Consider the following 19,252-nt stretch of genomic DNA (forward strand, 5'->3'; position numbering starts at 1 on the left):
CTTTGCAAATGATAGATATGTATAAACTCCTTTAGATCATTGGATGTGCTATAGTTACCTTTTTGTTTGCGTACCTCTTGTGCAGGGGAGGTGAAAACCCGACCTCTTGAATGAATCGCCTGCAGGAGATCCAGCAAGGCGCCATTTTTCTTGCCCACTGTGAACAGCTTTTCTTTCTTGCTCGCAACTCCGTCTCTTTACCTAACAAAGATCGATCAGATCAGGTGATAACCACACAGCAAAAACAAGATGAAGACCATCAACTATCTGTAGGAAGTACCGTTTTCCTCCGCGGTATCTCCAGCCTCTTCTTGGACGCCGGACCTACCCAGGAAGAGAAGAGATCGCCGAAGGGAGGAGGGAGAAGGGTTACGACTTACGTCTACCACCTGTTCGAGGAGTGGCCTCAAAGAGATCTGGGGGGCGGATACCTGTGGAAATCTCGTTCCAAATGCCAATTCAGTGCCTGTTGAAGGATCTGATTCCATTGATTTAAAGAAACGAGCAAGCTCAATCGATGGCGGTTTGCTCGCACTGTATGCCGATCAATCAAGATGATGGTTCTTTTGGTCGGTATCGCCAACCCTTGATTTACCGAATGCAAAGCGTACGTTCCCATTTCGACGGCTCTTGGCAGATCAATCGAGCCCAAGTTCGTTCCAAAAGGCCCACATAGGTTCAGAGCGTCACCATGATCAGTTCGATGGTTGCACGAGAATGAAAAGGAACAAGAGAAGAAGGGCCCAAGAAATTTACACAAAAGCAACACCAACAATCCCAGAAGAATGCGGAAATCATAACAACAACAATCCAAGAAAAATTTGGAAATCACAACAACAATAGTCCAAGAACAATGTGGAATTCACAACGACGATCCAAGAAGCATGTGGAAATCGCAACAACAAACCCAAGAACAATGTGGAAAACACAACCAAGGATAGGGAACTAATCACCAGATCGGAGATGTCCGTTCTCGAGGGATCCCCGGTCTCGGAAATCGGCGGCATTCGTCGGTGATCCAGCGATGAGAACGGAGGGTGCCGTACGAGGTGCAGCACGGACGATCAATAAAATAGGTCATCTCCACAAGACCGCCACACGAACAGACCGAAGTATCCCCTCCAAACCCGCTACCAATCACGACCCTCCAATCCCCGCATCTCAACCGTTCGAGAGAGATACATATATATATATATATATATATATATATATATATATATATATATATATATATATATATATATATATATGTCATGGAGGATTGTACAAAAGACTACAGTTCTGCACAAAATTCCTTTTTCCTTTATATTTCATTCGATAGCAATCTAAAATGGGACATAAGACTACAATATGTTCACTAACTTGCAACCCCAAAAATCTGTGGCAACAGTGACAAACAATCGTGAAAGAAGGGCATTCAATTGCAACTTCCAAATAAATGTAGCAATTAAATGATAGCCTGTCTATAAAATTTGGTAGTAACATAGGCATGAAACCATCATTTGGTAGACATCGATTGAAAGAGAAGCTCTAATCACGGGAAGAAATTGTCATGAGATGCATGGAGAATCGAGAGTTGTCAGGAGAGGAAATCACTCTCAATGGTTCCTCAAACCTTGGGACAAGCGGCGGTCCACCTCACGAATTTGAGTCCTTGCATAGTGATCACTTGGTATCATATTAGCTCCGGAACATAGGGAAAGGGTCTACCATTTACCTCCTCTCTCCTCATGATCTGCATTTGATTCCTTGTTATTGCCTTGCATCACATCTGAACTGCTATTGTTTCTTACAGCATCTCTAACAGGATCATTTAGAAGAGGCCCTCCAAAAAAGATTGACCGTCCAGTGTACACTAATCTCTCTTGTTGTGATAAAGGCGGCAATATCGAGGAAGAAGCCTTCAGTGTAGCTCTTCTGTCGTAAGTACTAGTTTCTGGAGAGGGATTAACCAAGGAAACCCGAGAGGTTCTAGGTGGCACCTCTGTGCTCACCATTCCAGCAGCAGCTGGCACTGACACAAACCTACCGGCTTCTTGATCCCAAACCACAGTAGCCCTTTTGTTGTCCCTAACAACTGCAGCAGAAGATTGGAACATTGTGTTGTTTTGGGTAGTTGGAGGACCCCTTGGAATGAAATGAGGTGGCCGCTGCTCTGTGACAGGATGTTGCAAAGGGAGTGAGCTGGGAGCAACAGATTCATAAATGTGAACCGGACTGCTAAGGCTGCTTGCGGTTTGTGTGCCAGATTCAAAGTCTTCCTTGCTAGCAATACTTTGCAGTTCGGAATTTCTTAGAGGAGACAGTTTTGCTTCACTTCTGGATTCTTTACTCGCACTATAATCAGCGCTCAAGCTGCTCCGTACGCTTGCGTTGCCGCTAGAACTACCATCAGTATGAGGCACATGATGAGCCTCTATGGGCCTAAGGACCGAAGACGATGCCCTGGCCTTCGCTGCTGCTCTTATTGCCTCATTAGAGTCCAATTTGGCAAGCTTCCAAGCACTAATCTTAACACCCTTTTTGGACTTGTTGGCTCTTTCCACAGACCCAACTGCATCTGGATCAACAGTTGAAGGCACCATTCCAGGCCCCAAATGAGAGATGACTTCATCCTGAAGAAAGAAATTAACAGAATGATCAACGTGGATAGAAATTAGCTGCTTTTTCAAAATTCATGAGCAAAACAACAAAATCAGAGAAGAAAAAAGTAATAATAGCTGGCCTCGAGCGTAAGCATTATCATCTTAGTGGTTCCATCATTCTAGTCCAAAAATAATTGCTTCTCCACAATTCATTTAGCTGTGGCACAAATACTAGGTGAAGCCTCACCTGATGATCAACAAATACCCTTGGAGGTGTGCACCATACACCTTTATATTGAAGACCAAGAGAACTTCCGATGCTTAAGCTGGTTGTTGCGGAATTCGTAGGGGAGTAAAGAGTATTAGGTTCTTCTTCATCTCCTGATGCTGGAGGTGCTTCACTCATCGCTCTCATTGCAACAACATATTCATAGGTGGTAATTCCCTAGAAAAGGAGGGAAGGAATGAAATTGTTGATGCGTGCAATACTTTAAATGTAGCTGAACTATGTTTCAAGACAAACCTTTTTTATCAGTATCATGTGGAAAAAGAAAAGTTCTCCGAGAGGTACACATGCTAAAAATGAAACCGCAATACAGATGGCCTACACAAGCAAGAATTTCCAAAATAAGGGTGTTGTTACCATTGTATCTGCTAAGTTACCATATTATGCAGTCAACAAATGGAATCTGTTTAAGAGTATTGATTGCAGAAGTAACTGAAGCATATAATAAGATCAAATTATTTGACATTAAGAGAAGGGATTAAAACTTGAGTTTTCTTATATTCTTCACACTCATGCTGCAATAACACAATCGTGATAAAGAAGCACAGGATAGTATAAAGGCAAAATAAGTTGTAGAAAAATGATCACTTGATCAGCAGAGAAACTGATCTAATATGCTTGAATGTAATCAATGCAAGAATCTAGCCTGATATGACCAAAGATAGTGGAAGTCTCAGCAAAATCATGTCAATGAAAATGTGAGAAGTCCATCAAAGTCTCAGAAAGAGAACATGAGAGATTCATCTGAAAAAGATACCAAGGAGCAGACTTCTTAAAACACATAGCAATTATCTAGCAGCCAGTGTTGTTTGAAAGTCATAAAAAAAGCTTTATCTATCATGCTTTTTCATTCAAAATATTTCACTAGCAAAAACCGAGTGTAAATACTCTAAATATGACTGATTATGACTGAGAATAACCCATATAATTGCAACAGACATCTTTGATCTTTCAAACTTACTATGATAGCAGCAACTGGACCACGAGAAAAACCATTTCCAAGCTTTTCCTTGATATTGGCTTCTGTTCCCTTCTTATCAACAAAGCAGAGTACAAAAACAGCAATGCCTACTCCAATTTCAATGGCAAGCTGGTAGATTGAATACATAGATGAAAATTAGACCTGAATAGTCAGCATGCAGTCATATCACAAGTCAGAAAGGTTACGAAAAAAGGGAAACAACATTTTATACATACCCAGATGAGGCTAGTAGCCATCAGAGCTATAAATGTAATGTAGTTTTTCCTCCCCACACAATTATTAAGCCACTGCCAGTAAGTGTGACATATAGGCAACACATTCTGAGTTTCAAGCTAATAATGAAGAAGATACTAACAAAGATATATAAAACATAATATACCCGACAATGATGATCAAACCCATCCACACATTTATCACAGCTTCTGCAATGTTTACTAAACTTGCATACCTGCAAAGTGAAAAGTTCAACATATGATTATGTAAGAAGAGAACTAAAAGCAATATCACCGAACACAGAGGTGACAGAATAAGATGCAAGATACTCTGCAGCATATCCATAAAGAAAACAAAATTGACATTGAGATTAGTCATAATTATGAATCTAATAGTTGCCAATCTCCAATAACGATAAAATTTTTTGTTCTTTTTCCACAAGATTTAGCTGTAATAACTAAGTTTAAGATATGAGGAGAAAAGAAAGAACCTATAAAGTTGTCATGAACCAGCAAAAATATTCTCTGTAACCTACAAGCTGTTAAAGAAAAGCAGAATTTTAAAAATAATTTTACCGCTTATATCTGATATGTGATTTTAGTCCAATGACGTTCCACCATAGAAAACTATCAACAGCATTGTAAGTAATAATTTCATGGAAAGTAAGAGATAGGCTAAGGTGTAGGAAATAAAGCACACCAACTTAATATAATATTTTTGATAACATTATGCATATTATACTAAAAGTATAAAAGCTAATAAAGTGAGTCATTGAAATTCCCCCATACCATCCATGCTACAGTAAAAAAAACTATAGTTGCACAAAGAACCCTCCCATGCTGCCCCTTTCATGAATCAAGGCATCAAGCCAGATTATATAATTTGTTAACAGATTGCTGCTGATATTGAAGAACAGAAGAAAAGAACTAGTATCCAATTTGAAGTATGTGTTTGCATATAATCAAGTGATAAGAGAAAAAATTGAATTAGATAAAATGAAATACGTTCCTTCATGTCACGATGATAAGCCTGCACTCAACTTTTAATTTAAAAGCAGAGAATGAATGTGCTGGAAGATTTCTGGAAAATATGTCATCTAGAACCAATACCTCAGCATTGCACAATGTACAGAACAATGCATCATCCTCATCAGGTTGCTGCTCAGTTACTTCATGTTTGCGCCAGTCTTCTTTAACAAATAATGAACAAATAAATCCAATTAAACTGCAGCGAGCAGTTCTTTTTCGTGGTCCCATCCTGGCATTTGCTTTTGAATCATCTATGGATAAATCTTGCCAATTAGAATAGACAGCCAAGAAACCTGAAAGACTGATAATCAAGCAGAACTTATTCCAATAGCATCGTTTGCAACTTTATAGTTATACCTATGCCTCGCAAACTTGGAGCACTCTTTTGTTCGCTGTCAGAGTCATCATCAAACTTTGACATAATTCCAGGATCAGCAGGGTTAATTCGTGTACAACGGACATAAAGGATAAAAACCGCCAATGCCTGAAACACAAATAGGAATTACAAAAATCCCCAATAATGGAAGTTGACACCAGAAATATGTGGTGTGTTAAGATATAAGTTATATTGGGCGAAGGAAGTCTTACCACAGGAGTATAAACAGCGATGGAAGCATATTCGATCACATCTTTACCCAGAAAAGGTGCGAAGAAGGCATAGAATGCAACAACCAGAAGAAAGAAAACTGTTATAGCAACAACCTACAGAAGATGGAAGCAGAAGAAGAAAATGAGTCCTTGAAGGAATGAATGATGCAAAATAAACAAGTCAGTGTAAAGCATAAGAGAATTTACCAGCACATTATAATGTGTTAAAATCAAGACATAAAAATATCCTGAAATACACAAGAGCATGAAAATATGTTGTTTTTGCACTTGTTATGTCATCCTTGTTCTCTAAATATTCCCATATGCTACCAAAGTAAGGAGCCATTTTTTTTGTACTTGAGCTACATATTTTTGTTTTGTGCATGTCATTTACTTCTAGCCTAACATTATTCTTTTGGTTGTGAAAAGGATTATGCTCTGATTATTTTACTCTGTTTATTTTACTCTGTTTTTCCGGTAGTCCTCTACTGGTTAGCAGGAAATGGGAGGATACATTAGAATCCAAGAACCATTCAGATACAGCCAAAGTTCGCAAAGCAGGAAAATGTTGCTCCATGACTATTGTTAGGCAACGCAGTGCGTATTCCAAAGAATTTGTGAAGAGAATGTTGGATCTACCAACAAATAGAAAGAAAAGATGAGAAAGAAATTAAGAAGAAAAAACACAGATGTGACGCAGATAACCACAAATTCATCAAGGCAATGAAACTTGACACTCAGGATCAAACTCGAAAGATGCAAGAACAAGATTGGCCACATAGACCAAGGGTTTAAGGCACCAAAAGCTAAAATAAGGACGGACCCTTAAACCAAGAAGGCTTTTTGAAGGAACAAAAAACATTTCTGAAGACATTTCTCTCCTAGAATCAGAAGGCAAACATTTGAACGCGTAACAGGAAATACTCGAAGGAAAGAGTACCTGGAAGTTGTGTGCAGGAAGCTGCCAACCATGGCGCCTCACCATGATTTGGGAGGAGGACACCTTCAGCAACCCTTGAGGTCACATAGACGAGATCGAACGAACAGAGAGGAGATCCCACAGAGGACAAAAAAGAAGGTTCTTTTCTCCTTCTTGAGGACACAGTGAGTGGGCAGGGAACAGGCAGGAGGCCTAGAACAAGACAAAGGGCCACCCTCTCAGGTCTGATAAGAACATAGAGAGAAGGGTCGGGGTTGGGGTTTGGGCCTCTCAGGACTCGAAATCTTCTTTGATTGGGGGGGTTGAACGAAGAGTGCACCGCAATAGATGGTTGCTGGGAAGAAGTTGGCCTCTCTCTCTCGATGAGGTTGAGTGCTAAAGAATCATTAGCAGTACCTCCTCGGTTGCAGTGGCAGTGGGTGATCATCTCCTGCAATCCTATATATTAATGGTGGCTCAAGTTGCCCATGGAACCTCTCTCCCTTCAATATCATTAGGGTTGTAGGATGTTGACTTGTTCTTCCCTCAAAGTGAAGAAGAAGCACCAAGAAACCCAACAACATCACCATGGAATGCCCCCAAAGCTTCTTATTTTGGTCATTGTTTGTTTCCCTCTCCATCATATATCACAGTCAACACTTGCCCAACTCTTCTCTTCTGCAACCTCAAGATCAAAAGTGTTGTGTCTCCTATTAAATCTTTAACCACCATGCTTGTTGCTCATCATGAAAGAAATTCCAAATCAACCAAAACTTGGTTGCATTCCTCACATGTTCCCCGAGCATTAAATTAACTTAAGTTGAGGACTAATTAATGCACACTCTGTACTCAAGTTGAGCTGGTATTCCATTAACTTAGTTGGATTAGCACACAATTATTTATCCGCAGCCAGCAAATAAAGGAGTTCCCACATGTCTAACTAATAAATGTCACAACATTCTACACGGCCACGTAGAAGCATCATAACATCAAGCATACCTAAACCGAAACCCATTCATCATCCTTTCCAACACGCATCGAGTATAAAACAAGCAGCCATGTGAAGCCACGTAGAGGAGGCGAGTAATGTGTAAACCAAGTCATAATCTTGTGTCTTCTCTCGGAGTTTGGGTCCTGTTCAAATGCACGTAGTAGAAAGTCAATCCATACAAATCTTGATCGCACAAATAATTATTCATACACACATTTCATTGAGTGGGCTCAAACAAGTGTGTGTCAATATATATTTACTTTCTTGTAGTTTTCATAACACAGACTTCCCGGTGATCAAGTCAATGTTGCAGTGCATCTGGTAAAATACAACTTCCAATGTCGCCGGGACTTGGGCGATGAGATCCAGCTTGTTAGCATAATCCAGTTCACCTGCTCGACAAAATATTGTCCAACACAAGATTGAAGATTCGAGTTCATCTATAGTTCAAACAATTCTTTGGATGAGCAGACCATTTCATTGTACAATCAAATGCATATCTACATGAGAAAATTACAAATTCATTTCTAATGCTATTAAATTGAAATTTTCAACATGCCTAAGTGTTTTTGACTTCAAATATATTTGCGATGCTGAATTGAATATAGTGTCTCAGATATAAGAAGACTCACTCTTTACAGATTTGCACAGGCCAGGCTACGCAGATGAACAACCAAACGATCACCTGCACAACCAGTTCATCTGGCTGTGTAAAGGTAAAATACTGAATGATAAGATTGACAGGGAGCTCAACTACAGTTTGCCACGAGATCACATGTAGTTCCCAAAATATCCATATACATCCAACTGCTAAAGACTTTGATATCAAAGGTCCATAAAGTTGCTAAATCTGCCCGGATGCACCTGCACGAACTCTGAGCATCTCCGTGCGCTTACTTCTTTCCATCACATCGACCAACCAGTTGATAGCAAATTTAATCCCTGTTCTGCGGAGTGTAAAACAAAGTTAATAGACTGAAATCAAACATGAGTGGCACTCTCAAATTGACTCTTATTCCCAAAACAGTCTAGGATATCAAAGCCTGTGGTTTCCCAAGAACTCTGTACTACTTCCCACATTTTGCCACTTCAACTATGCATATAACCAAGTAGATATACAATGAGATCCACCTTCGAAAACTTTATGGCCCAAAACCCATCAGCACAGAGGTTCATCTTCTCATTTGGGTCAAAATTTATAGTCAACCAGATAAATGAGATAGATGAGAGAACAGTGGTCAAAGAAGACGAAGGCGACTAAGTTGATGTCTAGGAGGGTGAGGGGAAGGTGGAGAGGGACAAGCAGGTTTGCCGATGTGGGTGGACTGGTGGTACGAAGTGGAACCTGGGGAAAGGAAAGGATGGTGAAGTGGTCATATAGACAAGAAAGGAGAGGGATAAGGAATAATTGAAGGTGGAGGGGAACAAGAAGAAAGAAGAAAGGGGAGGGATAGAACAAAGAGGACTCATGTTGTGATAAGTGGTAACTACTGAACTCAATGGTTCAAAATTCACATAGCCAAACTACATCCTCAAAACTTTTCTCACGTGAAATTTGGCTTGTTTAGTATTACGCGCCTATTGGTGACCCAATCTGAATATGCTGCCAGGCCAACACTTCAGTGAGACATCCTAGTAATCATTTGAAACATTGGTAAATATTTAATGATCAAAACAGCACCACAGAAAATACGTTATAATACCAGTTGCATGCAGCCATGTTTTGCTACATAAGAAAATAAGAAGATCAAAGCAAAATATACTAACCCATTATATGCAGATACAGCTTCAAACATGTAAAGCCTTTCGTTTAACTCTTTCAGATCCAAATATCTTGCAAGTTCTTCTGCTGAAACAGCTCCAGGAAGATCCTGTTTATATTAGCAGTCAGCAAAATCCTACTTAAATTAAGTAACAAGATGACTTACAGGAGATTAGTATCATTTGCATGGCACACAACAGGAAAAAATCTAAAGCCCCATATGTGAATTAATATACTAAACCAGAAATATCACTACAGGCTGAGAAAGAAATTGAAGCCAATAAAACCTTAAGGAACATGAACAAAATTTTAAAACGGGATTAGTTGTTTTGATCTTGTCCTTTCATAAAATTTGGGCTCAGTTTTATCAAACTCAGTACCACAGAAAAAAAATATAGTTGCATATTTATCATTAAACTTGCTTCAAATTTGCTATTTTCCTATTCAACTAGAATCGCATATTTAGCCAAACTAGATTCTTAGTTAAACATATACCAAAACCACATAACACCTTTCTGTTTATTGAATGGAAAAATATAGACAAAATAAAGGAACCAAAAATCCAAATTTTCTACATACAAACAGTTTGAAAATAAAAAAATAAATACTTTATCAATAGCATACCTGTACTAACTCGAAGAAATCAAATTACAAAAGATATCTTTGGATATAAAACAAAATTGAAACACAAGATTGGTACTGAAATCTAAATTTTTGGAACCTGCTTGTTTGCTAGTATCAGAAGTGGTGCACCTCGCAAATCCTCATGTCTAAGTACTTTTTCTGTTCCACAATTTCAAGATTCTAGTTAGAAATTGTTACATCACCACAGTCTATAAAATTTGTCACAGCCAATTCTCATGGCTGGAAAAAGGAACAAAAATCTACCACATGAAATATCATCAGACATGGATTTACCTAATGCAGATTTAGAATCCTCAAATGATGATGGACAAGCAGCATCAATAACATACACTATAGCATGTGCCTCCTCGTAATATTTCTCCCATATTGTGCGTAGACCAATCTGCCAGAATAAGTAAATACTTAATCTTACAGTTTGATGACCCAAAAGTTTCTGATAATTGACTTTCAGATATAAAATCTAGAACGTCACTTTATGAACCCTGTTCAAGTGTTCCTGTTGATAGAACTAAAAAATTGTACTTAGGCTTCCAATAGCATCACATGATAACTTTTGGTACCTTATGAACTAAAGCAGCAAACTAACATCCTCACAAGGTTAAAAGACCGACTTTGAATAGCTCATATAGTAGATTATGAATTTTCTCCAATATGTCAGGAATGGTAAGAGAGGTATTCTATGGTTTAAAAAAATGCTGATTCAGTGACTCAGGCTAACAAATCAATGGAGATGAAAATTCTAGGGACGCGAGAGTAGGTGAATTTTTATTTATCACCAATTGAGAAACCAGGTTGCCTCAATGACATTGCTCCAGTTATAAAGTGAATGTTTATTTAATACCAATTGATAAACCAGCTTGCCTCGATGGCATCGCTCCAGTTATTACTCTTTTGGACCCTGTCATTATTTACCTTGCAGTTCACCTGAATCATTTGTTCAAACATGTCCTTGGTTCCTCACTTAAATAATACAAATAAAAAGGGACTCTTCACTTTGGGCCTAAAAATGTCAAGAATCCTGTATAATGGCCTCTAGCAAACTGAGGGATATTAACAATTAATTGCATGTTTCTTATCAAGCATGCAATAAAATAATAGACAAAGTAATTTTTCAGCATCACCCTGATGCTAATTTGCTAATAATCAATTTTACACAATTTATACATTCAATGAAAATTTATGCTCTTAATAACAGAATAGCAGTGACACCAATAGAAAGATGATTTATACTCACAAGTTCAGACGATAGATATATTCTTTACCAGGAGGCAACAGATAAAATCAGAACTCATCACACAATAAATTAATCTATTTTGTCGAGTCCATAGGGTCAACTATATCCGGAGTAAAAAATTATTGCTGACTTCCATCATGCAGATTGAAAGAGAAATGGGGTTCAAAAAAACTTACTAGGTGCAAGAAATATTATTAAAATATGTGATTGAGCTACAGCTACAAATCTACTTAAATTAGGAAAAATAATTCATTTCCCTAGTCAAATTACTCATCGAACCAGAATAAATATAATCTATATCACCAACAACATAAGTTCCAAATTTATTAATAAGCCATGAAACTTGCCGTTAAATTCCATAATAACAAGATTTGCAAGCAAAGAACATACCTGCCCTCCTAGGTCCCAAAAAACAAGTTTTGCATTTGAAGCCTCAACTCGACCAATATTAAGCCCAACTGTTGGAACTATCCGATCAGGAGGGAGCCCTTCCAAATTTGAATATAAGGACTTCAACTTCTCCAGCAAAGTCTGAATTTAGAAACATAGTGTCAACTGAATACTATTCTGTAGAAGGCATGTTAAGAAAAACAAATTATTTAATGCCTCAGAGGACAATAATCCAGCCAGCTGATGCAGAAATGAAGTTTATAGTCTGCAAGAAGTATAAAAAGCAAAAAATGTCTAAAGAACTATGTTCCTTTTCATTAAGCCCACTCCTACATGCTTGCAATTTATGAAACAAAACCAAATGAAAGCCTGCTCAGATATGCTTGCAGTTTATGAAACCACAAAACCAACCCAAATGAAAGCAACAAGAAGTATCTAACGATTAGAAGTAACAAATATGTCAATTTCCAATATATAGCCTTTTTTTAGAACTGATAAGAACCATGGTTTTTCTTTATAACCAATTTATGAGAATAGAAAGAATATATATACTTGCATTTCCAATATAAAAATAATATACAGTTATTTTCACTTATCTTAGTTAGGGATGAGATAGAGCAGGTTGAGGTAAATGGACACATCAAGGAATGCAACAACAAAAACCACCTAATTGATGACATATTTTATGATTTAATAGTCCTACATGGATACAGGATCTGTCCTTGTATAAGCACCAAAACTCAAAAATATATATTCTAACATGAACATGTTCACAAGTTTCTACAGTGTACGAAGGAAATTAGTCAGAAGATCACTTGTATACATCTTTACAAAGAAGTATCATGGATGTCATTCTCATAAATATTAAAGTTAGTAGAAGAAGAATTACAGTTTTTCCAGCCTTATCAACTCCAAGAATAAGAACATGGAACTGTGTCTTGCTGAATATATACTTCCAGAGTCCATAGAATAATGAAAACATTTCTACTGATTTTCTTTCCACCAGCTATAGTCCGTCTTCAGGAGCAAATGAGATCATATCAATGAAGGCAGATACTCCACATTTCGTAAATATCCTGCAAAAAGCACATGTGATAAAGATTGTGAATCTCGTACTAATTATGCATTGTAACTGTATCTAGGTTCCTAAAGTGAATCTCTCTAACAATGAAGAGAAAAAAAATGACATAGGTGTGTGTAATTGATGCAGGTATTGTCACAATCAGAGCTTAATGGGCTAACTAGCTTATCAACTTCGTTTGACCTAGACCACTGGTCAAAATGCTTAAGCTAAAATTGATAGTAATACACTCATTAGACCCTTATGAGTCAATCTTAACCTTGTCAACTTCCGATGTGGGACTAATTGGGGTGTTTGAATATCCCTCCCTCGAAGGTTTAATATCCTCACCAAGGCTCAGCATAGCTCAGATCAAACCTTAGTATGGTGCATGTGAGGCATAGTACAATGATGGCTCCATGTTGTGACGAGTCCTCTAACTCCATCCACGGGTAGTCCTTTCCTACTCAAATCCCCTTACCATGCCCAAATACTAGGTCAACTCTAATTTCAAATGTCACGACCCAAGCCTGATGGGCTAACTGACCTATCAGCTTCATTTAGCACGGACCCCTAGGAAAAATGCTTAGGCTGAAGTTGATAGTAGTACACTCACTAGACCAATATAAGTCAATTTTAATCTTACTCACTTCCGATGTGGGACTAATCAAGATGTTTCAACATCGAAAGTGGGTAAGACTAATATTGCCTTATAAGGGTTTAATAAATGTAATACTATCAACTTCAGCCTAAGCATTTTGGCCAGTGGGTCGAGTCAAACGAAGTTGATAGGTCAATTAGCCCATTAGGCTCGAGTCATAACATTTGGTATCAGAGTCGACCTAGTATTTGGGCATGATGAGGGGGCTCGAGTAGGAAAGTGCCACCCGTGGATGAAATCAAAGGACTCGACATAGCGTGAAGCCACCATTAGGCTCCGGCTCACATGCACCATGCTAGGGCTTGATCTAGGCTATGCTGAGCCTTGATGAGGACGTCAAGCCCTTAAGTGGGAGAAAAACACTCCAATTAGTCCTACATCGGAAGTGGGTAAGACTAAGATTGACTTATAAGGGTCCGATGAATGTACTACTATTAACTTCAGTTTAAGTATTTTAGTCAGTGATTTGAGTCAAACGAAGTTCATAGGCCAGTTAGCCCATTAGGTCCGGGTCGTAACAGGTATCTACAAGAACATCTTCCAAGATCCATAGTCGGCAGATTAATCAAGTAACATATTCTATCATATCCATGTGTAAATAAAGATTCCTATGGCTATGCTTCTATTTAAATGTTTGTTGCTCATAATCAATAACCATATAAGATTAACATAAAACAAACAATCACAATAAAATTTGGTATCTCTAGACTTATTTCTTCATACGTCAAGGTTGACAGATCAAGTAGGAGTGCATTACTATCAACATGATCAAACTTGTCATGACAGAACATCATAGCTCATGTCAACATCATTAGTAGAGACATGCCAATAATGCCTCTTTAATCATCATGCTTTAATTAATATATGGTAATCCATATGTGCACTTTATAAGTAAGGAACATAAGTGTTAAAGCTTTAACAAATCTTGATATTAAGCATATAACTCATGCTTACCAAAGAAAGCAGGAAATAAACAATCAAATGACCAACCTAGGACATTAAATCAACAAAACGAAAAAGAGTTGATTAAATCTTCAACAACCAATCATTTACCCTCTATCACCAAAGAACTATATCCAATAGTATCATATTAGACATGAAAGCCATCCAATATTGCATAAGAATGTCTTGAATATGGCAATTCATAAAGCACAAGAGGAATAAGTCAGGTGACCAACATCCTATTATAGTACAGCAAGTTCATGGAATCCTCAGCTAATGCATTAAAAATGTGATTCGCTAACCAAGTCAAATTCAAACAAAATTCCAAAATGATATTAATAGACAATAGAAAAGTGAGAGACAACAAGAAAAACCATCAATTAACAGATCTTGCAGCTCTGGCAAGACAGATCAATGAACAAAAATGAATGGCTCCAAACACAGGGGAAACCTACTTTGACAACAGTGAGCTAGTACTGAGGTAAGAATGCTGGAAGGCAACACAGATGGATGATCCCTGGATTCTTCAGAGAAGAAAACAAATTAAGGATTTTGTTTTATAGTTTATGTTCCTTTTCTGTTACGGGGATGGTGTGGCTCATTAAATAGGAATTTCTGAAACCTCATATGTTGAAGGACCTAATGTTCCACTGTAATAAGTACTGAATTATCTAGTAGGGAGTGATGTTAGCAATGATCTAGGTCAATCTGGCGTATTTAAAGACATGAGATCTCCATTAAGAAAATGATTTCTTCTAATCTAGGGATATGTTGCTGAAGCCTATTTAGAGAACTGACCATCCTGTTAAACACACAAGTGAGGCAGCATAAGGACTTCAATGAGGCTTTCAAAATTCTCTTCATCACTCTATAGTTGAGTGATCTGCAATTAATTAAATTTACTTTATGGAATTAGTTAAATTCCTCTCTCATATAGTTTCTTATCATTGCTGTTTCTTTTCCAACAAAGAAGACATTCTGATGCAATTTTACTGACTACTTGGATTATTTTCATTCTTCTTTCTCTAATCGGATTGCAGAATTTTCATTAATTCGTTCATTTCTTGTCATAGGAAGCAAGATCTGGCACCAAAGTAACATAGCTCCTTTAAAACCTGGGTGTCAAGGATTCAATTCATAAGATAGCCTCTTTTCTTGCAAGGGGAAAACTGTGTACATTAAACCCTCACCAGATCCCCTATTGACAAAGAACTTCTTGCACTAGGCTGCCCATTCCTTGTCATAATGAACTTGGTCGTGTTAATAATAATGGATCGATAATGGAATTGTTGACATAAATACCTATTTCTGCCCCTAGAATTGTTTATACAAGTGGAATTTAAGTCTTAGGCAGTTCGCACTTACATGCATGATAAACAAATGGATTTCTATGCAATTCTTAGCATCACCTCATATCACTACATATGAGTCTTGAGAATGCTTCCTATAAATACCTAACTGAATGACATTCATTAATTCTAAACGAATCGATGTAGAAAGGGACCGGATCGTACATATCCGATTTTGCATCACCTAGCACAGGTTAAGAATAAGTATGAATAATCTCAACATATGCCTGTCATAGAATCCGATTCTCGACCTAGGGCGAGGCTTTAAGCTGGCTTGAAGGAAAAATCGATAGGAATCGGCCGATCCGGTCGCTGGATCCAGCACGATCCGGCCGTCGAATGCGAACAACAGCAAAAGAAAAATAAAACCAACCCGAAGGAAAGCCGCCGCCAACGTCTTCGACCGCTAGCCCGCTTCCTTCTAAGCCGACGGTGGTCGTCCGCCTCGTTGTCGCGGGAGGTGAAGTCTGAGGAGAGAGAGAGAGAGAGAGAGAGGTGGTGGAGGAAGGGTAGAGGAAAGACACTGGAGACATACACGGACCTTTAAACAAGGCCTCTTGGAAGACCCGATTTAGCGGCCCAAGAGAGAAAGAAGGAATGGTCGAGGCTACAATTGGGCCCCATGAATGAGTCCAACAAATATATATATATATATATATATGAGTTGTTGATGTCTTGATTACTTGGACGTAGTCCGAACTCGTATGCTTAGGATTGTCCGAGGTGTCCTCAAGATGGAAACGTCAAGCTCCTGAGGTAGTACCTACATGAAGACTGACGTCAAGAGAAGTTTCTTGACTAGATTCTCTAACGCTCAAATTAGTAACATGGGATATATTAGCATAGACTAACTTGAGATATATTAGCAAAGATACAAGTGCTGAAAAAGATGATCCCCTTTTTCATTATGTTGAATATGAGCTTTTATATTTAGTCATAAAATGATAAAATATTTCATAAAATATTTTACGAGGATGCAACTTCTAACTACCTCCTACAATCTCCCATTTGCCTCTTATCTATACGAGTAATAAGAGGGGAGTAGCTCATAATTGTTTGTCTTGGACATTTATCTACGTTGGCAGATGGGTGGAAGGTGGCCTCTATTTTCTCTTTCGCCACGATGTAACTCCAGTCGGACCTTGAGTGAGATAACTCAAGTCTTTCATTTCTCCTTCACCATGGTGACCTCAGGATCCGGGTGAATTATGGTTGTTTTTGGCATCTTACGTAACTCCTCACACTTACTTAAGACCATTGCATTGACGATAATGTATTGACTGACCCTCTGAAATGCCTCTAATATAGTCACTAATAATCTTTTTATCAACAACTAGAAGAGGTAAGAGGGTTTGAGCCTTACCATACGAATTGTACTATGAGTGACGGATGAGCATCAATTATGCCTCAAATTTCATTCATGAATTGAGCAACGAAGTTTGCAACCGTTTTCTCCTCTCTTTACTTGAGTCTGAGAAGCAATGCTAATGATGGCCTTAGGTACATGTTTTCGAGGAAGTTAGTTCAAACTCCCTCGCAAGCTAATCAATTGAACTGATAGAAAGCGGCTTCAAGCGAGTGTATCGTTCTTATGCTGGACCTCTTAACTTGGTCAAGAAGATTCGACACATCAGGGTATCTAAAGTGTCATACAATGATATTTGGGTATGGAAAGTTGTAATGTGCTATGTTAGGTTGGCACTACCATCGAATGCCTATAACGACCGGAGGTAGAAGTTTGTTGGAATTGATTCCTCCTAGTTGGGTAAATGGCGATTGACACAAGGTGCGATCGATCAATGCTTTCCCTTTTGATTGTTAAAACTCTTATCATAACTCTTCTAAATGTTGGTCTATCTATTACAGTTGGATCCATAAGGAATCCTCTATCGACTTTGTTAATTGGGTCTCAGATTCAGGAAGGATAAAGTGGTGGTGTGGTCTGCTGAATTTTATAGTTAGGGACTGAAGTTGCCCCTCAGTCAATAGTTTAATGAATCTTAAGCAGTCCTAGGATGTCAACACTACGTCGGGTGAGGGAACCTTGATGAGTGCCAGTGACGATCGAGCTGATCATAATTTAGCTAGTGGTATCACCCTTTGGCTAACAAAGGCAAAAACAAAGCTAGTGATTGTTAACTACAAGGTTAGAGGTTCAGGCCCTCCTTCTATAGCTAGCACTTGTTGAGTGAGATTCAAAAATACCTTAACAAGGACAAGCAACGGGCTCGGGGTCATCCTTAGAGGTGAGAGATCCTAGTTATTAAATAGATGTTAGTATTGCATTGACATTTGTACCAAAGTAGATGTGGCCATGTGTATAAATAGTGGTTGATGCCTCTTTTGTGTGAAAGTACTGTAGGTTGGGGGCAAAGCCTCCTTGATTGAGCATTCATTGAAAGGGTCAGCAAGCAAGAGTTCTTGTAATATTAGGCCATCATTCTAGTGCTAAAATATTACAGGAACAAGTTGTTGATATCCTAGTCAGTCCGATGTGATATGGATCCATATGCGTATGATTGTTTGAGGTACCTCTAAAGTAAAAACATTGAGCTCCTAAGGTACCACCTGCATGAAGATCTAGGTCGAAAGAGGTTTCCTGATCCAATCCTTCCAATGCCCAAGTTAGTAACTTAAGGCATATAAGTATGAACGTAAATAGTCAAAAAGGTAATCCCCTTTTCATTGTGTTGAATATGAGCTTTTATACGTGATTGTAAAGGATGTAGCATTTAACCGCCTCTAACAATCCCGTCTTGGTCTCTTATCCACGCGGGCAATAAGGAGGGAACAACTCATAACTACTTGCTTTGGATCAGACGGGTAGACAAGTGAAGGATAACCTCTATCTTATTCTTCCACCCTAGACACCATATAGTGGTCACGTATCGAATAACGATTAATTGACAATATACCATATATATATATATATATATATATATATATATATATATATATATATGTCACTCTTGAATAAGAATAAGAATAATAATAATAATAGTAATAGTATTATTATCAAAAGCACTCTGGTATGTCCGTAAGCCAAGATGAAATCGAGATGGCTAATCAGTTTCACAATATAGTATTAATAGATTTGGGTGCATACATAATCGCGGTCGGAGTCGTCGATCTGGCTTGTCCTAGGCTCCGGATCAATCAAGCTCAATGATTTGAATTGGGCCCGGCCCATTTAAGACAAGTGTTTTATATCATATTTATATCACAATTGCTCTCTCACCAAAACTAAATTTGATATAAATGAATAATTTCAAATGTGTGTCTTTTGGACTCAATTAAGTGGTTAATATTTTTTCTTAAAAAAAATTAAAATCTTTCACTTCGGTTTGAATCTATTATCAAACGATAATAATATGCTGAATACAAAAGAAAAAACAAATAAATAGACAAATAGTTAACATAAGTTCAAATAAAATACTATTTATTATCAGTATCAACAAGAACCAAAGATCACTTGCTCGTTGGACCAAACACACAATGGAATTGTCATGATAACAGAGTCACCCCACACCCCATATTCCTAGCTTGGCATCATTTGTTCATGGATGAAAATGACCCCCTCCCAATCTAGTGGATGACACAGGTCAGAAGAATACGAG

General features: G+C 38.1%; 2 protein-coding genes across 3 annotated transcripts; both read right to left on the reverse strand.

Moving 5' to 3' along the window:
• Positions 1–1,403: 1,403 nt before the first annotated feature.
• LOC135626608 (probable protein S-acyltransferase 19) lies at positions 1,404–7,341 on the reverse strand. Of its 2 annotated transcripts, XM_065132036.1 has the most exons (10): positions 6,623–7,338; positions 5,683–5,796; positions 5,452–5,578; positions 5,176–5,345; positions 4,233–4,301; positions 4,069–4,140; positions 3,833–3,961; positions 3,109–3,189; positions 2,833–3,030; positions 1,404–2,615 (listed from the first exon to the last, which is right to left on the reverse strand). In XM_065132036.1, exons 1-10 carry the CDS (start codon positions 6,665–6,667, stop codon positions 1,707–1,709), a joined length of 1,914 nt encoding a protein of 637 aa, XP_064988108.1. In that variant the 5' UTR covers positions 6,668–7,338; the 3' UTR covers positions 1,404–1,706. The 2 variants fall into 2 exon arrangements, with proteins under 2 accessions (XP_064988108.1, XP_064988109.1); XM_065132037.1 differs by lacking the exon at positions 3,109–3,189 and having other exon boundaries at positions 6,623–7,341.
• Positions 7,342–8,186: 845 nt separating this feature from the next.
• LOC135626609 (uncharacterized) lies at positions 8,187–16,163 on the reverse strand. Its single transcript, XM_065132038.1, has 7 exons — positions 16,009–16,163; positions 12,513–12,699; positions 11,624–11,764; positions 10,273–10,381; positions 10,076–10,137; positions 9,360–9,463; positions 8,187–8,539 (listed from the first exon to the last, which is right to left on the reverse strand). The coding sequence occupies exons 2-7, from the start codon at positions 12,603–12,605 to the stop codon at positions 8,437–8,439; spliced, it is 612 nt and encodes a 203-aa protein (XP_064988110.1). The 5' UTR covers positions 12,606–12,699; positions 16,009–16,163; the 3' UTR covers positions 8,187–8,436.
• Positions 16,164–19,252: the final 3,089 nt, after the last annotated feature.

The sequence above is a fragment of the Musa acuminata genome, chromosome BXJ2-11 (assembly GCF_036884655.1).
Source record: "Musa acuminata AAA Group cultivar baxijiao chromosome BXJ2-11, Cavendish_Baxijiao_AAA, whole genome shotgun sequence".
In the NCBI taxonomy this organism is placed as follows: Eukaryota; Viridiplantae; Streptophyta; class Magnoliopsida; order Zingiberales; family Musaceae; genus Musa; species Musa acuminata.